Consider the following 18,895-nt stretch of genomic DNA (forward strand, 5'->3'; position numbering starts at 1 on the left):
TGTTCTAACACCCAATAACCCAGTTACACTCTTAGAAAACTGCTATACAGCAGCTAAAATGGTCTTCTGAGTTTGTTGCATTGGGTAGAACCAAGATGTTCTGCCCCACTTGTTGTCAAAAACACTTCACTGCATTGGCCACACTAGCTGGAGATGATGTGGGTAATAGTCCTTCATATCTGTAGGACACAAGGTGGGGCTTACATAAACCATTGACCATGTGTTTCTGACTCAGTTCTGTTACTATTAAGGAGGTTGGAGAAATCTACAATGGAATCAAATAAGTACAGATTTCTGTGATTCTGACCCAATAGATTCTTCAGCAGATTGGCATTTCCTGAGCTGCACAGATTCTGCAGATTTGCGGACCAGTTTTTTTTTTTTTTACTTTCCGGAATTTTATGCAAATTTAGTCATAGAAAAATACATAAAATAATAATAATAAAAAACAGCGTCTGAAAATGCACATCTCTCCCATGGGCTAAAGCATGAAAATGAGAATTTTGGGGTGATTTGCATACAGGGGGATTGGGGCATTTTCGGGAAACTGGAAAAAATCCTGATTCCATCAATGAGCGTATGACAGAACGAAAGGCACTTCACAATCTGCAAAATGCAGACGGAATGGATTTTACAAAATTCATACATTCCTAGTTATTATTGGCTTCTCTTTGGCAACAGTGTCAACAAGTACCTTGTACGGCCCTAAAAATGGAGTAAGAAACAAAAGTGGGAAGGCACCAATTGCCTTCCCCAAAAATGGTGTAGCCTCGGTTTGGAACCACGCCATCATTGAAGGAAGGAGTGCTTGCATTGACAGTATGTTAATTATGGTGTATTTTGTTCTTGGCTTCAACGTCTTTGTAAATGTTTTAGCTAAACCTTTTCTATATTTATTATGATATAGTTTAATGTATTTTAGTCTTTCTTTGTAAACTGCTTAGAGATATTTTTAGTCCAAGAGCCCATGTCATAAGGTACAAAAGATTTGACTATTTGGATATCTTACAAAAATCATGTCATCTCAAAAAATGCCAATCTCACGAAAAAACTGCTGAGGCCTTAAGGGGGAGATTGTCATGCCTCACCTCGAAGAAGAGTCCTCTGAGGGAGAGGAAGAGAGCCAGCTCATGGTGCTGCAGCCAGAGGCACAGGAAGGGGGAAGGCCCCGACCAACAGCGTTTCAGAGGTTTCACAAGTGCAGGAGGCAAAAGAGCAGCCCGGCACATTGGGCTGCATACCAGAGATGCCTGAGTTGCAGGATGCGGAGGTGGATGTAATTCAGCTGGTGCAGCGGAGAAAAAGCAAACGGCTGGAACAGCGAAGGAGGAAAAGCCAACCACACGTGGCCTTGATGACCCAGCTGTACACATTTGTTTTTACTAAAATAACTATTTACAATCCAATGCTAATACAAGTCTACAACAATTAACTACCACATCAGTGTAGCATCTCATTACATATCAATAGCATTCAATTGTACTTAACAATCATTTCAAACCAAATTTTAAACAATCATTGCAGAAAATCCGACCCATAGACAACAAACACTTTAATCTAATCACAACAGTATATCAAGACCAAATTCAGTTAACAAGGTTCATCACGACTCTGATTCCTAGACCCTTGGCAATGCTTCTGATACTGCTTTTCTGGACACTCCCTGACTGCGTCGACGCTTGGCTCCATGACCCCTTTGCAACAGAGTACGGACTGACCTGACTACGCTTCTGCATTGTGATATTGTTCTTGTTTATTCGTTCAGTCGTTTCCGACTCTTCGTGACTTCATGGACCAGCCCACGCCAGAGCTTTCTGTCGGCCGTTGCCACCCCCAGCTTCCCCAAGGTCAAGTCTGTCACCTCCAAAATATCATCCATCCATCTTGCCCTTGGTCGGCCCCTCTTCCTTTTGCCTTCCACTTTCCCTAGCATCAGCCTCTTCTCCAGGGTATCCTGTCTTCTCATTATGTGGCCAGAGTACTTCAGTTTTGCCTTTAATACCATTCCCTCAAGTGAGCAGTCTGGCTTTATTTCCTGGAGTATGGACTGGTTTGATCTTCTTGCAGTCCACCGCACTCTCAGAATTTTCCCCCAACACCACAGTTCAAAAGCATCTATCTTCCTTCGTTCAGCTTTCCTTATGGTCCAGCTCTCGCAGCCATAGGTTACTACAGGGAATACCATTGCTTTAACTATGCGGACCTTTGTTGTCAGTGTGGTGTCTCTGCTCTTAACTATTTTACCAAAATTTGTCATTGCTCTCCTCCCAAGAAGTAAACGTCTTCTGATTTCCTGGCTGCAGTCAGCGTCTGCAGTGATCTTTGCGCCCAGAAATACAAAGTCTGTCACTGCCTCCACGTTTTCTCCCTCTATTTGCCAGTTATCAATCAAGCTGGTTGCCATAATCTTGGTTTTTTTGAGGTTTAACTGCAACCCAGCTTTTGCACTTTCTTCTTTCACCTTTGTCATAAGGCTCCTCAGCTCCTCCTCGCTTTCAGCCATCAAAGTGGTGCCATCTGCATATCTGAGATTGTTAATGTTTCTTCCTGCAATTTTAACTCCAGTCTTGGATTCGTCAAGCCCAGCACGTCGCATGATGTGTTCTGCATACAAGTTGAATAGGTAAAGTGAGAGTATACAACCCTGCCGTACTCCTTTCCCAATCTTAAACCGGTCCGTTGTTCCGTGGTCTGTTCTTACCGTTGCTACTTGTTCGTTATACAGATTCCTCAGGAGGCAGACAAGATGACTTGGTATCCCCATACCACCAAGAACTTGCCACAGTTTGTTATGATCCACACAGTCAAAGGCTTTAGAATAGTCGATAAAACAGAAATAGATGTTTTTCTGGAACTCCCTGGCTTTCTCCCTTATCCATCGGATATTGGCAATTTGGTCTCTAGTTCCTCTGCCTTTTCTAAACCCAGCTTGTACATCTGGCAATTCTCGCTCCATGAATTGCTGGAGTCTACCTTGCAGGATCTTGAGCATTACCTTGCTGGCATGTGAAATAAGTGCCACTGTCCGATAGTTTGAACATTCTTTAGTGTTTCCCTTTTTTGGAACGGGGATATAAGTTGATTTTTTCCAGTCTGATGGCCATTCTTGTGTTTTCCAAATTAGCTGGCATATGGCATGCATCACCTTGACAGCATGCCTCCTTGAGAGAGGGAGTGGTGCCGGCCTCTTTAAAAGAGGCCATAATTAGACCACTCCTGAAGGAGCCTAATCTGGACCCGGAAGATGTTAACAACTACAGGCCGGTGGCTAATATCCCCTTCCTGGGCAAGGTGCTTGAGCGGGTGGTTGCAGGACAACTCCAGGCACTCTTGAATGAAACGGATTATCTAGATCCATTTCAATCAGTTTTCAGGCCTGGTTTTGGAACGGAAACTGCCTTGGTCGCCCTGTGGGATGACCTCTGTCGGGAGAGAGACAGGGGGAGTGTGACCCTGTTGGTTCTCCTGGACCTCTCAGCGGTCTTCGATACCATCGACCATGGTATCCTTCTGGATAGGTTGTCTGAGCTGGGAGTTGGAGGTACTGCGTTGCAGTGGTTCCGCTCCTACTTGGATGGCCGATACCAGAAGGTGATGCTGGGGGACTATTGCTCTGTGCCGTGGCTCCTAAGCCGTGGGGTTCCACAGGGCTCTATTTTATCCCCTATGTTGTTCAACATATACATGAAGCCTCTGGGGGAGGTTATCTGGAGATGTGGACTGAGGTGTCATCAATATGCAGATAATACCCAGCTCTACCTCTCCTTTTCATCAAACCCAGGTGAGGCAGTGGCTGTTCTGAACCAGTGCTTGGGCACGGTAATGGACTGGATGAGGGCTAACAAACTGAACTCAATCCAGACAAGATGGAGGTACTGTTAGCGGGTGGTTCATCTGTCCGGCGAGGTGATGTTTGCCCTGTCCTGGACGGGGTTGCACTCTCCCTAAAGGATCGGGTCCGTAGTTTGGGGGTGCTCTTGGATCCAGAACTGTCACTTGAGGCACAGGTGAACTCAGTGGCAAAGAGCACCTTTTATCAGCTTAGGTTGATATACCAACTACGCCCTTATCTGGACAGAGATAGCCTAGCTACAGTTATCCATGCTCTGATAACCTCTCGTTTGGATTACTGCAAAGCGTTATACGTGGGGCTGCCTTTGAAAACGGTCCGGAAGCTTCAGCTGGTACAAAACTGGGCAGCCCGTTTACTAACAGGGACTGGTCGGCGAGATCACATTACGCCAGTGCTTTTACAACTTCATTGGCTGCCAGTCCAGGTCCGGGCCCGATTCAAAGTGCTGGTATTGACATTTAAAGCCCTAAACGGTTTGGGGCCAGGTTATTTGAAGGAACGCCTCCTCCCATATGTACCTGCCCGGACCTTAAGATCATCTACAGGGGCCCTTCTCCGTGAGCCCCTGCCAAAGGAAGTGAGGCAGGTGGCTACTAGGAGGAGGGCTTTCTCCGCTGTGGCACCCAGGTTGTGGAATGAGCTCCAGAGAGGTCCGCCTGGCGCCTACACTGTACTCCTTTCGTCGCCAGCTGAAGACCTTTTTATTCACTCAGTATTTTAACACTTAATTTTAACTTAAATTTAAATTTTAGTGTTTTAGCTCTGTATTTTAATCTTATATCAATTTTGCTGCGTGGTTTTATCCTGGTTGTGCTTTTTATACTTTATTTTGTATTTGTGCTTTTAACCTGTTGGTTTTTTTATTATGGTTTTAATTTTTGTGAATCGCCCAGAGAGCTTCGGCTATTGGGCGGTATAAAAATGTAATAAATAAATAAATAAATAAAATCATCTTGCAATATTTTAAACAGTTCAGCTGGGATACCGTCGTCTCCTGCTGCCTTGTTATTAGGCCCATTCAACCTCCCTCTTCAGGATGTCTGGCTCTAACTCACTGACCACACCGTCTGAGCTATCCCCAATATTATTATCCTTCCTATACAGATCTTCCGTATATTCTTGCCACCTTTTCTTGATCTCTTCTGTTTCTGTTAGGTCCTTGCCATCTTTGGTTTTGATCATACCCGTTTTTGCTTGGAATTTACCTCCAATGTTTCTAATTTTCTGGAAGAGGTCTCTTGTCCTTCCTATTCTGTTATCTTCTCCCACTTCCGCACATTGCTTGTTTAAAAATAATTCCTTATCTCTTCTGGCTAACCTCTGGAATTTTGCATTTAATTGGGCATATCTCCCCCTATCACTGTTGCCTTTTGCTTTCCTTCTTTCTTGGGCTACTTCCAGTGTCTCAGCAGACAGCCATCTTGCCTTCTTGGTTTTCTTTTTCTTTGGGACGGTTTTTGTTGCCACCTCTTGGACAATGTTGCGAACTTCTGTCCATAGTTCTTCCGGGACCCTATCTACTAAATCTAGTCCCTTAAATCTCTTCTTCACTTCCACTGCATATTCATTAGGAATATTAGTGAGCTCATATCTAACTGATCTGTGGGTCTTCCCTATTCTCTTTAGTTTGATTCTAAATTGTGCAATAAGAAGTTCGTGATCTGAACTACAGTCAGCTCCAGGTCTTGTTTTTACTGTCTGTATAGATGTCTGCCACCTTTGGCTGCAAAGGATGTAGTCAGTCTGATTTCGGTGTCGGCCATCTGGTGAAGTCCATGTATAAAGCCGTCTTTTCAGTTGTTGGAAGAGAGTGTTTGTTATGCACAGTGAGTTGTCCTGGCAGAATTCTATCAGCCTATGTCCCGCTTCATTTTGTTCTCCTAGACCATGCTTACCTGTAATTCTAGATGTCATTTGACTGCCCACCTTAGCGTTCCAGTCTCCCGTAATGAAAATAACATCTCTTTTTGGTGTATTATCCAGTAGGTTCTGCAGATCCTCATAGAACTGATCTACTTCTGCTTCTTCAGCATCTGTGTTTGGGGCATATATTTGGATCACTGTGATGTTAAATGGCTTACCCTGAATTCGAATTGAGATCATTCTATCATTTTTTGGATTGTATCCAAGCACTGCTTTAGCCACTTTATTTATTAATTATGAAGGCTACTCCATTTCTTCTGTGATCCTCTTGTCCACAGTAGTAGATCTGGTGGTGATCTGATGTCACAGAGAGGACCTGGACTGCTTGTACTGCCAACCCGGCTTAGGGCATGACCCACCTGTGAACAGGACAGAGACTGCCCCCCCCCAACCCCTTTTCATGGTCAATAATTACATCAATAGATACATGGATGAAACAAGCGGTATCTGTGAAAGTATATGTGATTCCAGACTGTTCAGTCTGATTGTTGGGGCATATATCCCTTTATGACCCCTCTAAAATGGGGTAATAGGGACCATTAAATATATATCATAAGGTACATGGCAGAAGTGGGTGCCATGTGGTAAAGATTCCCTTCCTATATCTTAAATTATCCAAGCTGACTGTTTTATGTGGGGCCAACCCCAAATCATTTAATATGATCAGAGTCACAACAATTTCTACTATTAAGTCAGTAATTATGATATTACAGATCCAGACATGTATTTTTGGATTTAATTTGGAAAGGAGCCTGCTTAATCAGCAGCAGCCACTGGTCAGGGAGCCATGGAATCTCCTAGCAGTAAGACTGCTAGACAGTGATGTCATTAACAGGTTTTCGCTACATTGTTTTCCCAAGATGTTGTGTATGTGGTAACAAACAGGGGTGTGAAGCCATTGAAACATGTGCAAATAGTGATTCAAATGAAAAGTATCAATGGCAATAGAAGACATCTTGAAATATCCTGTGTATCGTGTCAGATGTTGACGAAATAGGGATTAAAATAACATTTGCACCACTTGATGAGCAGGGTCATCCAAGAAGGAGGGAAATTATCACCACAGTTAATAACAGGAGTTTCCTGGGCTACGATATACATATATCAACACTCTTGATGGAAAGAGGACTCTCCAGGATACAGTTGGGTTTTTAAAATGTTGTATGGTACATTTAAAACAGGGGCAGGCAACCTAATTTGATCCAGGGGGCTGATCTGCCCCCACTTGGACAAAGTCAGCAGGCTGGATAATGTCATTGGGATAGTGCCCTCCACCAAGCCCGTTCCCATGTCATTAAGTCTGTGGTGGAATCGCTCCGTTTAACTCCGCGATTCCCCGGCCAGAGAAGGAGGGGTCTGACTCAGCCAGCCCAGACTCACGTCCCTTCACTGCCTCTTGTTAACCCTTTGTAGCCTAGGTTCTCAAGGAAGCACGCCACACTCCAGAGATAGGGACCAAACACTTTTATTCCTCAAACTACACACTTCCATAAACGGCCCACACATTAAGGTAAACACGTAAGAGGTTTGGGGGGAAAACACGGACATAGGAATGACACACTTAGGACAGCAGGGACTAATACCTCCCCCTCCCCCTCTACACACTCAGGCCAATTGAATTCACACTCTCTCCCCACTTTTACCACCCACCAGCCATAACTCAGGCAAGGTCCCTTGCGCAATTGTACCCAAACCTAAACTAAAACAAAACAAACATTTAATTCTGCAACTCAACCCCTTTGTTGCTCACTCCGATTTGACCTTACGCCACTCGAATTAAGACTCCTTTCCTCAGCGGCTGCATGGAGCTTCTGCCATCCAGCCGGCCCGGCCTGGATGCTCTTAACTTATCATGCACACACTGGTCTCCTAACACCCACAGGAAAGAGACCGGACCGTTGGGTGCCTAGGCTTTTTATCCCTTTCTGGGACCCCCTTGTCACCAGACCCACCTTGACCAATAGAAACCCCATAGCAACCCGCACCTCTCCCAAAGGGAGTGGGGAATGCTCCCAGACATTACACAGCTGCGACTTGTTACTTCCCCCCCTCCCCCGGTACCAGCCCAGGGAGGCGTTATCAGATGCCAGGCACTTCTCGCCCACCTTTTCAGACACAAAGAAACCCCTCTACCTCACCCTTGGATGAAGCAAAAGATGTTCTCTTTTTTTTTTTTTATAATAATTTTTATTTATTTTCTACCTATATAAACATACATAAAACATTACCATAATAATAATGATAACAGAAAAAAAAAACAGAAAAACATCAAACAACTGCTGCATACATATTGAATAAATGTTGAGTACATATGTTAAATAACTATTACATATACCTTACTACATACTACAACATCATCATTCTTAACATAAAAGTGCACCCCCCACCTCGGGATCATTCCTGAGTCCAAAATCTAATCGTTTCTTCTGCTGGCGGTTTCCCACTTCCCTTAATAAACACAAATATTAGGAACTGTTTCCAGATTCCTTCAAACTCGTTTATTTTAGTTACGCCTTTTCTCCATTTAATATTACATGTCAATTTATCATTCATGGCTATATCCCATACTTCTTTATACCATTCTTCTATAGAATATTCCCCTTGAACCTTCCAGTTCCTAGCTACCATCAATCGTGCTGCAACCAGCAAACTCGATATCAGCTCTATAGTTCCTTTTCCACACTTTATATCTTCAAATAGTGACAGCAATGCAATCTTTGGTGTTTGTTCTATTTTCATTCCCACTATTTCTTCAATTTCTGAAAACACCATCATCCATAATCTTTTTACATATTTGCATTGCCACCACATATGTAAATACGTTCCTTTTCCCCCACAACCTCTCCAACAATTTGCTGAATGCTGATCGTTTATCTTATTCAATCTAACCGGGGTTAGGTACCACCTCCATAAAATTTTAAAATAATTCTCCTTTATTCTCACTGATAAACTTCTCAACACTCTTTGTTTCCATAGTCCCTCCCAGCTCTGTCGCCCTATTTGTATCTTCAAATCTGATTCCCAAACCATTTTCTCTGTATTTTCTCTAAACTCCTTCTCTAACAATAATTTATATATTTCACTCATTAATCCTTTTAAAACTATACTACCTCCTTTCCCTTTCTCCTTATTTACTACTAATTCTTCAAACTTCGTCATCTTTCTACACATTCTATTATCTTTAATCCACTTTTTATTCCATTGTTCTAATTGACCATATTCTAACCAAGATAATTTTTTCTCCTTTAACAAATTTTCCATATCCTCTCTTGTTTTTATATCTCTTAACCAATCCTTTAATTTTATTTTATTTTTCTCTTTTAATATTTTATATAATCTACCCTTTAGATCCTCTGGGAAATTCTTTAACATTATTATCGGTGCTAAGGGAGAGTTTTCGGAAGCAACTTCCCTTTAAATTTACTCCAAATTTCCCATTGAGTCCTCAAGAGTGGATTATCTATACTTCCAACCCACTTTCTCCCTCCATCTTTAAAGAAAACATTATCCAAATTCATCTCTACATTACTTATAGTTTTTTCTTCCATCCAATATAAATCTCCTGCTCCTATAATTGCTTCTACAATGTGTCTTAATCTATTTGCTACATAGTATAATTTTATATTTGGGAGACCCAATCCACCCTTTTTTTGGCTTAGATACCAATTATTTTTATTCACCCTTGCCCTCTTTTCTCCATTACAATATTTATTAATAATATTTTGCCAACTTTTTATCTCGGTTTCTGATATTTTTATTGGTAACATCCTAAACACAAAATTAATTTTAGCTAATATCTTCATTTTTATTAAAGCTATTCTCCCAAACCAAGATAAATTTAATCTTTTATATTTCTCCAATTTCTCTAATACCTCCTTCTTTAACCTCGTTAAATTTTCCCTTTCAAGATTCTCTAAATTTTTTGTAATTTTAATTCCCAAATATTTAATCTCCTCCTTAACTTTCAATTCTATTCCCTTATGTTCCCAATCCTTTTCTTCCTTCTTAGTATAGTTAAACAACATCATCTCTGATTTAGACCAATTTATTTTTAACCCTGTAATTTCCTCAAATTCCCTCAACTGATATTTAATTCTTTCTAATTTTCTTAAAGGGTTCTTAATGGTCAATAAAGTATCATCTGCGAACATGTTTAACTTTATTTCCCTTATCTCTCCAATTCCTTCTAACTCTTCATCCTCCCTTAGTGCCTTCGCCAAAACTTCCATAACCATTACAAACAGGACCGGCGAGAGCGGACATCCTTGTCTTGTTCCTCTGGCTAGTCGTATCTTTTCAGTGAGTCCGTCATTTACCACCACTACCACTGTATTTTGGGAATATAACTGTTCTATTACACTTTTAAATTTATTTCCAAATCCCAGTTTATCTATAATAATCTTTAATGCCTGCCAGCTCACACAATCAAAAGCTTTAAAAATGTCCAATGCCATAATACCTGCCTTAATATTTGCTTTTTTTATTACATTTATTACATTTAAGACTCTTCCCACTAAATTATGCATCTGCCTTCCTGCTACAAACCCACATTGATCTGCTCCTATATATTCTGATATAAATTTATTTAGCCGTTTAGCCATAATAGATGTGAAAATTTTAGCATCCTGATTTATTAACGAAATAGGTCTATAGGAATCGGGATTAGTCAAGTCTTTATCTGGTTTTGGGATCAGAATTATCAATGAATGTTCCCATGATTCAGGTATCTTCTCTCCTATTAGTATCCTATTATAAAGTTCCATTAATTTTGGAACTAAATAATCTTTGAAGACCTTATAATATTCTGATCCCAAACCATCTGCTCCCGGTGATTTACCAACTTTTAACTTATCAATGACCTCTTCGACTTCTCTTTGAGTTATTGCTTTCTCCATTAACTCCTTATATTCTAATTTTATTCCCTTCTTTATAAACCTTCCAATGTACTCCTCCACCTTTTCTTGTTGAATTTCTTTACCCTTATACAATTCCTGATAAAATTCCTGAAAAATTTTTATTTTAGCTTTCATTGCATGAAAATAATTCCCCCGGCTATCTTTCAACGTTTCTATCCCATTCCTCCCTTTTTCTTTTTGTGTGAGCTTGGCAAGCAACCTCGAATTCTTATCACTGTTTTCAAAATATTCCCTTTTCATATACATTAGATTCTTTTGAACCTCCTCTATATTTAAATTTTCTAATTGTTTCTTCTTAGCTTGTATTTCCACTAGTTTATATTTATCTTTAACTCGCCAATATTTTTCCTCCAAATTTTTAATTTCTATCTCTAACTTTTCCTGCTCTGCACGTTGCTGTCTTTTTAAGCTACACGTTTCTCTAATACAGATTCCTCTTACTACAGCCTTCATGGTGTCCCAAACGACTGAACCAGCTGTTCCTCCCTTTTCATTAATTTCCCATGACTCCGACAGTTCCTTCTGAATTTTCTCTACCACTTTATTATATTTCAGTTTTTTTGTGTTCAACTTCCATCTATATGCTTCTTTATAATTCTTCTTAACTGTAAATTCTAAACTTAACAAGGCATGATCAGTTACTTTTATTACCCCCATTTCCATTTTGCAGATCTTCGTTGCAAAATCTTTTGAGACAAATATATAATCTATCCTGGAGTATGTATGATGAACTGGGGAAAAGTATGAGAATCCAGGCCTGGTCCCATTAAGTAAACGCCACGAATCTAAGTAATCATTTTCTTTTACTAATTTATTCAATATAGTTATATTATTCCTCTTTTCAACATTAGTGGGATTAGACCTGTCCCCTCTATTATCCATAACCATATTAAAGTCCCCAGCTAATATAACATACCCCTCCTTGAATTCTTCTATTTCTTTAAACAGCTTTATAAAAAACTCTCTATGTCTCTCATTTGGGGCATACACATTAATTAAAGTATAAACCTTTCCCTCAATTTTACCTTTTAACATAAGATATCTGCCATTGTCATCCTTTTTTATTTCTTCTAATATAAACCCACTTTTTTTTGAAATCAAAGTGGCCACTCCATTTTTTTTTGATGTCCCTAATGACTTTTCATAATAAGCTAACCACTTTAATTTTATCATATTCTAATTCTCTTGGACCATTATAATATCTGATCCCTCTTTATTAAACATTTGTTCTATTCTCTTCCTTTTCACGACTGCCCCCAGACCTTTAACATTGAGTGTTGATACTTTTATCTTTTTATCCATAATCACCCTTTTGAAATCTCTTAAAAGATGTTCTCTTAAAGGGACCATGGGCTCAGCCCATGACAAAGTCCATCCCGCCTCCTTTTTTCTTTTTCTTTCTCGGTGCAGAGAGAAGCACAGAACTCCATGCCTCTCTCTGCATGGAGAAAGTGACTTGGCCAGGGCTTGAAGGACAAGCAAGCTGTGTTTGGGAGAATCCATTTCTTATCTCCCATCTCTGGGGAAGGGGAAGACAGTGAAAATTATCCAGTGAAATTTTAGAATGTTTTTAGGATGTTTTAAAGATGTTTTAATCATGTATGGTATGTTTTTAATCAGTTTTTTATGAGTATTTTATATCATGTTTTTATACTGTTCGTTTTATACTTTGAATGGTTTTAGTTTTTGTGAACCGCCCAGGGAGCTTTGGCTGTTGAGCGGTATAAAAATGCAAATAATAATAATAATAACAACAACAACAACAACAACAACAACAACAACCCTCCCCTGTCTTAGAAGAAGAAACAGCTGGGACTTTACCAGTAAAGTTGACTTTTACTCAATAGCAAAAAAAAGATAAGAAAAAAAAAGATGAGAAAACCTCTCTTAGCTTTTTATTGCAACTGAAACCATACTGAAACAGACCAAGGTGTTTCCAAATGGAGGGCTCCCTGCAGTATCAATCAAAAATATTGTGCAGCTATTCTGTCTTTTCCTCTTTAATGGATTTATTGTGGGAAGAAAAAAGATGGTAATGGTGGGGAAAACACAGGAGGTTACAAGCGGAAAATGACGGCGTCTGAACCCCCCTCACACCCCACCCCCTTAAAAGACCATGAATGAGGCAAGGTGATTCACATTAAACGTCTTATCGGGAAGCATCCTAAAATTATCAAGGAATAAATTTGTACCACTTGATGATGGCAAAAGATCTGTGATTCTGGATAATTATGAAAATTCCATTGTGCTTGACGCTACATGGATGATATCACTGGCATTTGAGACCAAGTGTGGACAGATTGGAATTCCAACGTTTTGCTGAATTGTTCAGTCTTTATTTACTTAAAATCAAAGGTCCTCGCAAAACGAGAGAAGGGGGAAATAAATAAATATGATTATTAATAAATATACTTCCACCTAATTTTAAAGGCAGCCGCTGCGTATAATTAAACTTGGTACGTTAGTAACATATTTGTTCTGATCAGCCAAAAGTATACAAATTTTCTCAAACTCTGACATCTCAAGACAAGAAAGAAAGCTGGATAAAATCTCTCTCTAGGTGTTGTATACACCATGCTGTTCTATACATCATGACTGATACCCTCCACCTTTCCCCAAACTCAGAGATGTTGGTCCCATGGGACTTTTAAGAAATCTTCCTTCCAAATAAGCATTAAGCATAGTTTGAAAGTGAAGCTTGGTAAAGCCTTTCTTAATAAAGGAAATGTAAGCCTGTGTAAATACCACTGCAGAGTGTGGTTTACCTTTATGTTCCTAAACCACAGAGAAAAGTGGTATTTGCTAGATTTTCCATATACCAATTGCAATCTTTGTGAATACCTTATCAATAATAATAATAATAATAATAATAATAATAATAATGCATATCCCTTCAAGTCAGTTGTCCCCAGCATCCCAAATGAAATCTCATAATCCTTGGACAGTGCTTCATGCCTCTCTTTCCAGCTTTCTGTGCCTAGATGTTTCTGGAAGCATGGTTTTGATAGGCAGTATTAAGGCATTTGCATCATCTTTAGATAGTACATAGACAGCATCTTATGCATTCTGGTTTTAATAGATGGCATATAAACTTTAGCTCGAAACATTACAGCAAGGGTACCTTTGGGCAAGCCCAATAAACATTTCAAGTTCTGTATCACTTCAAAAGAACTCATATCACGCCATCCCCATAACTCTGCACCATACAAGATCTGGGCAATAACTTTTCCTATGAAAATTTTAATCTTCAGAGGCCCCTTTCTGGTTGCCTCCACCAAATGAAACGAGATGGGTGACTACTAAAGAAAGGGCCTTTTCCATTGTGGCATCCCAGTTACAGAATTTCCTCCCCAGAGAGGCTTGCACGGCACCTACTTTGTGATCTTTTGGGTGCCAGGTGAAGACCATATTTTCCCAGGCATTTTAGGCTATCACTTTCTGTTGTTTTTTAAATCTACTTTTTGCTTTGGTTCTTCTCTGTGGTCTCTGTGACTCACACATAACGCTTGTGCAAAACAGTCGTTCAAAACATTGTAGAAGTGGGCAGAGTTTTAGGCGGGAGCCCCACTCCACCAGCTCTGCACATACTCTGAGAATGGCCCACGCTTGCCACTCAGTTATATGTCCACCGCAGCAGAGAAATACATTATGAGTGAGGCATTGAAGTGGGTTATGTGAGTTCACAGATTATGCAAACCAATCTGAGTTACGGATAAAAGTTATCATAATAATACAGGAACATTAATCTGTTAAATAGCTTAAGTGGCGGATGACTTTTTAAAAAATCTTTAAACATGATTACTGTAGAAAGCTGAAGAGGAAGGGAGTTTTGGTGAATAATGTTCCCCAATAGAAAACCATGTGTTTCCCACAAATCGGCATCACTAGAGGTTAGTAGAAAGAATGAAAAGCTCCCATGAAATAGCCGAGGAGTGTCAGCAGATGCAGTGTTATGACATATGCCTTAGCCATCGTGAAACTTGCACGTAACAATAAAAGCTGACAAAAGTCCTAAGTTTGACTGGTTGTTCCTAATACTTGGTGTATTTCACATCTGTCTGGCATATTTCAAGACACTAGGAAAGTTTGTTGAGGACTCTGGAAGCTCCCACATCCTAGGAGAGATGGGAGTGCTTGCTGAAAGATCACTAAATGACTTCATAACAGGTGTCGTCTGTAGCAGATATTCAAAGGTCCATCCTTTCCCAGCTGCAGCTATGGCAGTCTTACACTTCAAGTAAATTCCGTTCCAGTTTTGACAACCCTTCTAAAATAATTGAGGAGATTCATCGTTTATGTGACATGCCTTCAGAAAGGAAGATTTGACAGAGGAGATTATACATTTCATCAATTCATATGTGGAACACTCAAGGAAAACAGAGTCAGCTGAACATGGGAAAATGGCACAGTACTGGTTAACCTGCTTCTGACTCATTCGTCTATTTGTCACTGGCAAGCTCAAGTTGTTTGTAGATTGCCTTGATCAGGTGCCCAGCTAATTCTTTGTCTGCTTTCAGCCAAACTTGTCTGACTGCAGGACAACATACTGAATATGGATGAGGCTCATGCTGGCATTACAAATGATTTCAAACAAGGGTCTCTTTCCATACACTGAACAACCGTTTCTAAAGATCTGCTGTTCACATGACATTGGAACAGTCCATGCTAATGCTGCAAGTCATCTAACAGGATTTGGGTAAATATGGGCATAAAGTAATTAAGTGAGAACAAGCATTTGAGCAATGAAGAAATTAGGCTTCACAAACAAGAAAACATTACTGCTGAACTATGACTTGCAGACATGGGGGACCACTCATTATTGAAAAGCATCATTGTAAAGATTGAAGGGAATCAAAATCAATTTGATCCAATGTCAAACTTTCATTGTTGTTCAACATTGGCTCTGGGAAAATTGCATCAGCCACTACACCTGATTTCCTTTTCAAACAAATTCCACAAAGAAAATGAAGATTGTGGCAACCAACCAATTACAAGAAGTAAGCCTGCAGTCAAAGAACAGTTTAAGCTGCATAGAGATGAGAAAGCTAGCAGACTTATTGGGATTGTCAGTGTGCAAATCCCTACCTGGGGCATGTCTACCCCAGTCTTTATTCTGGGGATCGTCCCTGTGTGTCTACATGACGCACAGGGAATCCTGGGAATAGGGAGGGATGATCCCTCTATTTCCCTGGGATATCTGGGAACACTTTTAGCCTGTTTTCCCCCCACAGTCTCGGGACGATCCCAAGGACTGCAGGTGGTGTGGACACCCGTCCCAGCTTCTTCCCTCCTCCCCATGAGCAGCGGGGGGACTGCAGAGGGAAGGAGCCAGGACAGGGGGAGTCCAGGGACATCTGGGGTGGGTGGGGAGTGGGGTTAGGGCTTTTTTTTTTTACTTACATTATTTGCTGGAGCACAAATGCGCTCCAACTCCTGTGTTGTTGTTGTTTTTAAAAATGGTATCATCCTGAAACCCCCTTTCTCTTCCTCTTCAGTACAAGTATGTTGGTTTTACTTGGTTTTTGAATCTAACTGGTAGGCTTGTCTGACTTGCTAGTGACTAAGGATGCAATCCTCAACACACATACTAGGGAGTAAGCTCTACTCAGCTCAGGGCAGAGGGAGGTCTTACCTTTGAGCAAGCATGTTTAAGATGTCGCTGTTAGCTGTGTTGAAATTTCTGAGATAGCAGGGAGAAATTTCATTATGTATGTTTTATTTCTTTTCCTCGGAGATTAAATTCCCCTATTCATATTTGTCTCAAATTTTCTTCCTTCAGTATTCAGTAAATGCTCTGTGCTTCATTTATTTCTTAATGGCAGGAACTTTATAGCAGTGGCAAGGACGGCAATATCCTTGCCTGGGTTCCATCTCTGAGAGAGCCAGAACCTGATGATACTTCTGAAAAGGTAAATAGCTTTCCACTTGAGTAAGGCTAGAATCGGAGCATTAATTAAACCACTATATCAAAGCCTTATCACTGATGGGTGGCGTGACAGGTCATATCTCTATCAACTTGAGCCCTTAATTGTTGGGTTCAGCTATATCACCTCTGCAAGCATAACTTGCAGAATTATGGTACAGATTATTGCACATCATATAGGACTGCCCAGTTTGTCAAACAAGCTCTGGAGAAACGAAAGTCACTGGCAGCCATAGAAGACTAAACTTATTAATATAATATAATTGTCAGCAAATATTCTCCAGGATTACAAGATGTTTTAACCTGCTCTTGTTAGCCATTTTATTAACACTTTGTATTTTGGTATTACCCCTGGTGTGAGGAGTATTTTATTATGTTTCTGTATGCTCATGGCCTGACTGGCTAGTAAGCAATAAACTGTTGTTGTTGTTATAGTCAACAAGTTGAATGGCATGGGCTCAGGTCTCAGGATTGTGTTCTATCACTGTTATGTGTAAGAAACCATATGTGGCCATGGCTACTAATTCTTGCCATTTTGGCACTACTAGCCATCTAAGCCCAATTTCCATACCCCTCCCTCCCTTCTTCGTTCAGCCTTTGCTTGCCAGAAAAATTAAAATGTTTGGAGAACTTCAACTATCGAACAGAACACATGCAGACCTGAAAACTGGCTGAAAGCTTCCCCCTTGTTTTTAGCTGCTAATGCGACACTTTTGTTTTTAGCTGCTGGGGTTTTAGCTTCCTGTGGAAAGGGGCAGGACCACTTTTATAGAAAGGCTTTGGGCAAGACCACCCAAGCAGTTCCTACTTGTCCTTGGTCATGAGTCTGCCTTTATGCATACGATGAAACAAAACACATGAAGTTTGCCAAGCGCAGAGATGGCATGCAACACTTTCCATGTTCACAGCAAACTCTTTTCCAGGGCCTTCTCAGTGGCTGCTCTTGGGTTCTGGAACTCCCTGCAAAGAGAGAGCAAGCTAGCTCCATCTCTGTTGTCAGGCAAATGCATTTCTGTTGACAGGCAAATACTTTTTTATTGGGACAGGCTTTTGGCATGTGAACTGATTTGTTGCTGGAGTAGCTTTTAATCTGGTGGGTGCTGTTATTTCTTACTGTTGTGTTTAATTTGATGAGTTTTAATCTTTTAAGTATAACCTTGTTATTTTATTTGTATTTTATTGTTAGCTGTCTTGAACACTTATTTTTAATGGAAAGGCATGATAAATTCAATTAATAAATCGTAGGTAAGAATTGCTGTAGACAACATTCATTCCAAAGTTGGTATCCTGACATTGTGATTCCCTCCCCACTATATATTTTTTGTAGTTGCTGCCTCAGCAATCCTTAAATCCTGCATATGAAGATGCATGGAGCAGCAGTGATGATGATGGATGAATTCCTAGTGAGCTGTTGATATAAAATGGACATTCATGCAGTATTTTCTGAAGAAAGGACATTGACAAAAGAGACCAGATAATCTAAACTGTAAATCCTGAACAGTTATTTTCCTGTTTTGTCTATGTACTTCTTTTGTGTTTTAAAATAATGCCAGATTTTATATTCCATTTGCCTTTCCACTTTATCATTCCCAAATTTTAACCAAAGCCTCAATTAAAATGAAATGGAAATACCACTCCTCTTTTTTCCCCCTCTTCTGTAAAAAATACCACAGGCCTGCTTATATTTTGTACAGGGAATGTCATGCCCCTACTTGTGGAGTCCTCCTCAGAGGAAGAGCTAGAGGCTCCAGGTGCCCAGGACTCCCCAGACCAGAGACCACCACCAGACCCACAGGCAGATTCCGCCTCTGAGGCAGAGGCTGAGCAGCCCCCTGACCCCCGGGAGCGTCGTCACCTGAAGCGACAGGCGAGTAGGGCTCCTGTGCGACTGCGTGCTCGCCTGCAGAAAAGGTCTCCCTCAGGAGGAAGTGACTATATGTTAAAAAATACTTATCCCTGCACAGAAACACAGGCAGATCAGACTAGGAGCCCCATCGAGAGCATCTGGATTAAAATAAATGGGGCAAAGAATAAAAAGAACATGATAATCAGAGTCTACTACCAACCACCCAATCAAGGAGAAGACGAGGATGAAACTTTTGAGAAACAAATTGCCAGTGTTTCAAGGAAGTGTGATGTAGTAGTGATGGGGGACTTCAATTACCCTGATATCTGTTGGGAGACAAATACTGCCAAAAGCGGCCCTTCCAAGAAATTCCTGACATGTGTGGGTGATAACTTTCGCCTACAGAAAGTGGAGAAAGGAACTAGAGGCATGGT

The 18,895-nt window shown here is 40.5% G+C and overlaps 1 protein-coding gene across 5 annotated transcripts in view; it reads left to right on the forward strand.

Moving 5' to 3' along the window:
- The window catches only part of ERCC8 (ERCC excision repair 8, CSA ubiquitin ligase complex subunit), a 65,798-nt gene extending 47,549 nt beyond the window's left edge, over positions 1 to 18,249 (forward strand). For 3 of the 5 annotated variants that reach the window (XM_063128038.1, XM_063128043.1, XM_063128041.1), the window contains 2 exons: positions 16,515 to 16,601; positions 17,943 to 18,249. In XM_063128038.1, the coding sequence (XP_062984108.1) occupies positions 16,515 to 16,601; positions 17,943 to 18,011 (156 nt within the window). In that variant the 3' untranslated portion in view covers positions 18,012 to 18,249. Of the gene's footprint in view, positions 1 to 326; positions 373 to 16,514; positions 16,602 to 17,942 lie in introns of those variants that run through there. The other 2 variants (XM_063128039.1, XM_063128042.1) reach the window with 2 other exon arrangements.
- The last annotated feature ends 646 nt before the right edge of the window (positions 18,250 to 18,895 follow it).

This window comes from Elgaria multicarinata, chromosome 6 (genome assembly GCF_023053635.1).
Source record: "Elgaria multicarinata webbii isolate HBS135686 ecotype San Diego chromosome 6, rElgMul1.1.pri, whole genome shotgun sequence".
NCBI lineage: Eukaryota > Metazoa > Chordata > Lepidosauria > Squamata > Anguidae > Elgaria > Elgaria multicarinata.